The sequence below is a fragment of the Manduca sexta genome, unplaced genomic scaffold (genome assembly GCF_014839805.1).
Source record: "Manduca sexta isolate Smith_Timp_Sample1 unplaced genomic scaffold, JHU_Msex_v1.0 HiC_scaffold_2162, whole genome shotgun sequence".
Classification (NCBI taxonomy): domain Eukaryota; kingdom Metazoa; phylum Arthropoda; class Insecta; order Lepidoptera; family Sphingidae; genus Manduca; species Manduca sexta.
In genome coordinates, this window is record NW_023593099.1 from 1 (window position 1) to 4,983 (window position 4,983).

General features: G+C 36.4%; 1 protein-coding gene across 1 annotated transcript; it reads left to right on the plus strand.

Moving 5' to 3' along the window:
- Window positions 1-1,370: 1,370 nt before the first annotated feature.
- Window positions 1,371-3,780, plus strand: LOC119191968 (UPF0489 protein C5orf22 homolog). The gene is given in 6 exon segments (XM_037445819.1): window positions 1,371-1,525; window positions 1,527-1,648; window positions 1,651-2,039; window positions 2,041-2,196; window positions 3,315-3,560; window positions 3,639-3,780. Coding segments are annotated over 6 exon segments (1,131 nt in total). The 5' UTR covers window positions 1,371-1,406; the 3' UTR covers window positions 3,738-3,780.
- The last annotated feature ends 1,203 nt before the right edge of the window (window positions 3,781-4,983 follow it).

Here is a 4,983-nt window from a genome sequence, read left to right on the forward strand (position 1 = left end):
GTCTTCCGCGATAAATGGGCTATCTAACATTCAAAGATTTTTCTATTCGAACCGAGTTCCTGACATTAGCGCGTTCAAACAAACTAACTCTTCAACTTTATATAACAGTATAGACAAAAGAACATAAGTCATTTTTTCCTGGATCAAAAAAATATATTATTTCGGTAAAGTTCAATTACCTACATTTTTTATGACGATTGAGATAACCGCAATTTGCAACCCGTCCCCTTTCATCTGGGACCGCGCATAATCACTGTGTGGACTATTAAAAAAAAACACTTATTTTTTTGTGTACCTATCAAATATTAGATACTTTTCATTACAGAAAAAAATATTTTTAGGCAATATGATATTTTTTGGCAAAATTAACGCGAGGAAAGTGGTAATTCTCTTCACATTGTAAAAAAATCGAATCATCCTTCAGAGTGATTTGTTGTCGTAACAATACAAAGAAGGCCGTATTTGGGTAAATGCGGCATTGGTGGCTCCACATCCGGAGGGTCCAGTGCGGCTTCCACACCTTGACCCAGGTGGGCGGTGCGGCGCAATAGGTCATGAGAGAGAGCGCGCGCTCGCGGGGGTATGTTTGGGCGGGCGTAGTAGCGTAGTGACGTCAGAAACGAGCAATATCGACCCAGCCCGCCGTCAAAACAACCCACCTCCCCTCCTTTCTTAACCAGCGGCCGCACCGCGCAACTACGCAGCGCGCCGCCCGGAAGTTTGCCCACGCTAATGGAAAACATTCATGGATCGCTTTGATGAGATTCTTCGGCTTACTTACAACGAGATGTTATACGCAGCGCTGGCAAAAAAATCGCCTTATTTAATGAAACATAATTGGTTTTCTGTGTTCAATGTTTTGCCATTAATTTTAGAGAACAAAACCTTCTCTTTTCGTAAATATTTTAAAAATACGAAATGCGAATGATTCTTTATGATTTACTTTAACCTTGTAAACGTTATTAACAAATTCAAGATGGTAAGCGTCCGCTAAATCCTGACTATCAACAGCTATGCCTACTTGTTATTTTACTCCCTTTAACGTTTGTACGCGCCATTTGGGTTGAAGTATCTTTCGTAGTGCGCAGTAGCTTCTGCTGGGGTGGCATATCCCTGCGAATTTTCTGCCTTACAACCTTGACCTAAAACGGAAAGGTATTTGATTCTCTAAAAGAATTTTTCCGTTGCCTCTTAGCCGTCTATATTTATTATATTGACATGTATCTGAATATCTTAACATCACGTGTCTTAGACTCACTTGTTCGTTTGCTGACCTATGCTATCAAAAAAACCATTTTATAGGAAGAAGAAAACATATCAAATTAAGTAAGTACTTAAATATTTTAATTCAGAATATATTGTTCCAGAATAATTTTAAACTTAAGCACACATGCTATGCACCAACTATGGCTACAATTTTAGAAAATATTAAATTGCCTATAAAACGGAACAAAAAGATCCCAATATATGTTGTCGAAGAACATAATGATGCTTTGCAATTTATATATTCAGCTATTGGCGGTAAAATTGCCAGTGGAAGGAACAGTTTTACTTCATTTGGACGCTCACCCAGACATGCTGATTGATCGTAAATTAAAGGGGAAGACGCGCGCTCCGGAAGAACTACTGCCGTTATTACAGATTGAAAATTGATTGTACCAGCCGCAGCTGCGGGACATGTAGCGCGCGTGGTGTGGCTGCGTCCGCCGTGGGCGAAGCAGTTCAGTGACGGCACCCGAAAATTTCATGTGGGAGACCATCCCGAAACTGGGCTGCTCCGGGTCGATAGCAAAGAACCGTATTATTTGTCGGATGCGTTATTTTCCACACTGCTATCTAACAAACGAGAATTGACTTTAACTGTTGAAGAACTCTCTTGTGAAACATCTAAAGAAGATAAAATGAAAAACCTGCTAGCAAAGATTGATATTACTCAACCGTATGTGCTTGACATAGATTTGGATTTCTTCAGTACTGGAAATCCATTTCTAGGTTTATATGAGAATATTAATTTGTACGACCGTTTGCTGCCGATATTCGACTTTCCACTTCCCGAGCGACGACGTGGAAACATTGGAAAAACTTGTTGAGTCACGGGAACAGCAGCTACAAGAACTTGAAAACTTATTCGAACACTTAGATAAGAACAACAGCTTGGACTCTTACACTGGAAACAAATCTCATTTATACAATATGGTGAGCAATTATTACCAGATATAATTTGGCGTTAATTTTATTACTTACTATTTTCAATGTACCCTCCTAAACAGCGTAGTAGATAAACTAACATAGGTACTGTGTGGCATGATGCTTCTTATTAAATATCCAGGACATCAAAGGCCCGCCTTTCGTACACTAGGTTGTCCACATCGTCGGCCTGTGTCTAGTATCAAAACCAGGCCAACACTTTGAAGAGTCATACATTATGCGTAACCATTCATATTCCGACGGCGTACAGGACGGCGCACGATATTTTTCTTTATTGTAAACGCGTGGCAATAAATATTTGGCTCATTGAGTTAATTCACGAATAGTTTGTGTCTCGTGCGGACACGATTTGTGAACCCGGATATGCAAAGCATACGGTTTGATAATTTATCTTGTTCTTTTTTTTTTTTATATGTTAACAAGTTAACTTTATAAGTATAAACAACTTGTATGTATGTACAAACCAGATTGTGGTTTAAAATATATCATATTGCGTTTAGACGCCATATTCTCAGTAATATTGAAAAACATGAAAAATTATAAAACAATTCTGGATATTAGATAATATGATTGATTGTATTGTAATTTGCATACAGAAACATTAATTTTTGCATTATAATACATATATTATTATTTGCACTCTCTGAAATTTGTCTAAATTACATCCCTCTTTTTACGTCGCCGGTTAAAACATGAACAATTCACTAATCACGTTATTTTATGTCAATATATGTATTTATGACATATGCCATAAGAAAGCTCATTTGAATTATAAAATGCTCATTTGAATTATAAAATGTTCCCACGTGTAAAGTTTACTTACACTACAATATAGGTATTTACTAGATAAACTCTAAAGGAGGTGGACACAAGATTTGTTAAAAGATTTTTTCAAGCTCGTTGCTCATTATTATTTGATACACATATGCGAATGCGAGTGCGTTCTTTTCCTATGTGAGGGTGAAAAGGGATTTTGATTAATTCATATGTTTTACAATACGTGTAAATTATTCAATAACCGCTTCCTTCTTATCGTACTGTTACTCTAGTAAAAGTGTAAATAAGTAAATTAATTCCATCTACATGATATTTTTAAATATTTTTAGGTTAATGAATTGGCTTCAGTTGTTTTAGCAGAAGCGAAAAGATTAAATGAAGTTCCAGATTGGTGGGCTGTATACGCCGGTGGTTGCACTAGAGATCAAGATGGGTTACCGTATCATATCAGCACCAAAGAAGAAATAAAGGAAACTGTAGATAAAGCGCTCACACCGCTCTTACAATCTCTACCTGTCCCAGTATTGATAACAATAGCTAGATCCACCGATGATGGATATTGTCCACCTCATCAGGTACAAAAATATATCGATGTCTACTGTTGGTTTTTTAATGGTATATGGTATTACATAGTATACTTGTTTGTGTTCCAGGTGGACTACATACAGTCTTTGGTTTTAGAAAGTGTAATGAAAGTATACGACACGGATGAACCTGCCTTATATTACCTCAATGTCAATATTTCCACCTAAATACCAAAACAGATAGCAATAAATCGATTCAATAGATTTTCAATATGTTCTTTGTCATTCTACATTCCTAGACGTCCGCTTCACTTTGCAGCAGCTATCACAACATTCACGAGAAGAGCGAAAATAACACTTATTTATTTACGTATAAACGGTGTGTTTAAAATCTGTTATAGTGTTTCATGTGCGTATAATTTAGTCGTGTAACCTCTGATTACACAATAGTCGCCGAAGTGTTTTAAAGCTATTGAATTTGTTGTTAATCTAGCGGGACGACGACGTCGCGCCGCCAAATCGCACTCTAATTCAACTGTAGTGCCAAATGCATTACCATAATTCACATGTAATGTGATTTTGCAAACGCAACACTGCGCGATTTGTACAACGAACCATTTGAAAAATATTGAAGCGACTTCATTGTCTTAAATAGTGTAGTGTGCAATTCTGACAATTAAAAATACTATATTATAGTCAAGGATGCTTTGCCATCTCCAATAGAAGGAAGCTCGATAGTGAGCGGGTGTCGGCAGAATAAATTCATAATAAACGCGCCTCGATCGTGTCGAAAATGTTTATGTGATTGATATTGTGGAATGTTTAGTCTACAATCGGCAATAAAGGAGGCCGGGAACTTCAAATATATCTCATTAGACATACATGGTCAACACCTTGTGAATATTTTTCAGTGAAAATAAATATTCATTAGTAAATCAATACAGATTTACTTTGTTCATACGAACATTACCGTCCCTTAGGAGAGGTATCTAAAAAACTTTGTTACGGTTTACGCAAAACTTAGTAATATGATAACGTGCATAGAAGACAACGTAAATAAATATATTATTAAGAGGTTAATGTAAGCTTAGGTTAGTGTAGTTTGTATAAATAGATATTTCCAGCAAAAATATTTAAAAGGAAGTTATATTATACTTGAGAGATTTAAGATTATCCCAAGGACGCACTTCTCCGCGGGCGGAGTAACAGGCAAAAGCATTTATTTTTTAAGACTTTGTTTGTTTGAACGCGCTAATCTCAGGAAAGTTACTAAAATGACTTCGATTTTTGTTTTCACATGGGCCGAGCCGAAGCCAAAAGCTAGTAATATAAGTAGGGTTACGTTCCGTTAGGGTACATATTCACATAATTAATATTTCAAGAACATTTCGAAAATCTTGTGAATACGATAATAAATAGTTGCTAACGATTTGGGCTATAATGTATAATTATGTATAATATACATAAATGTTAT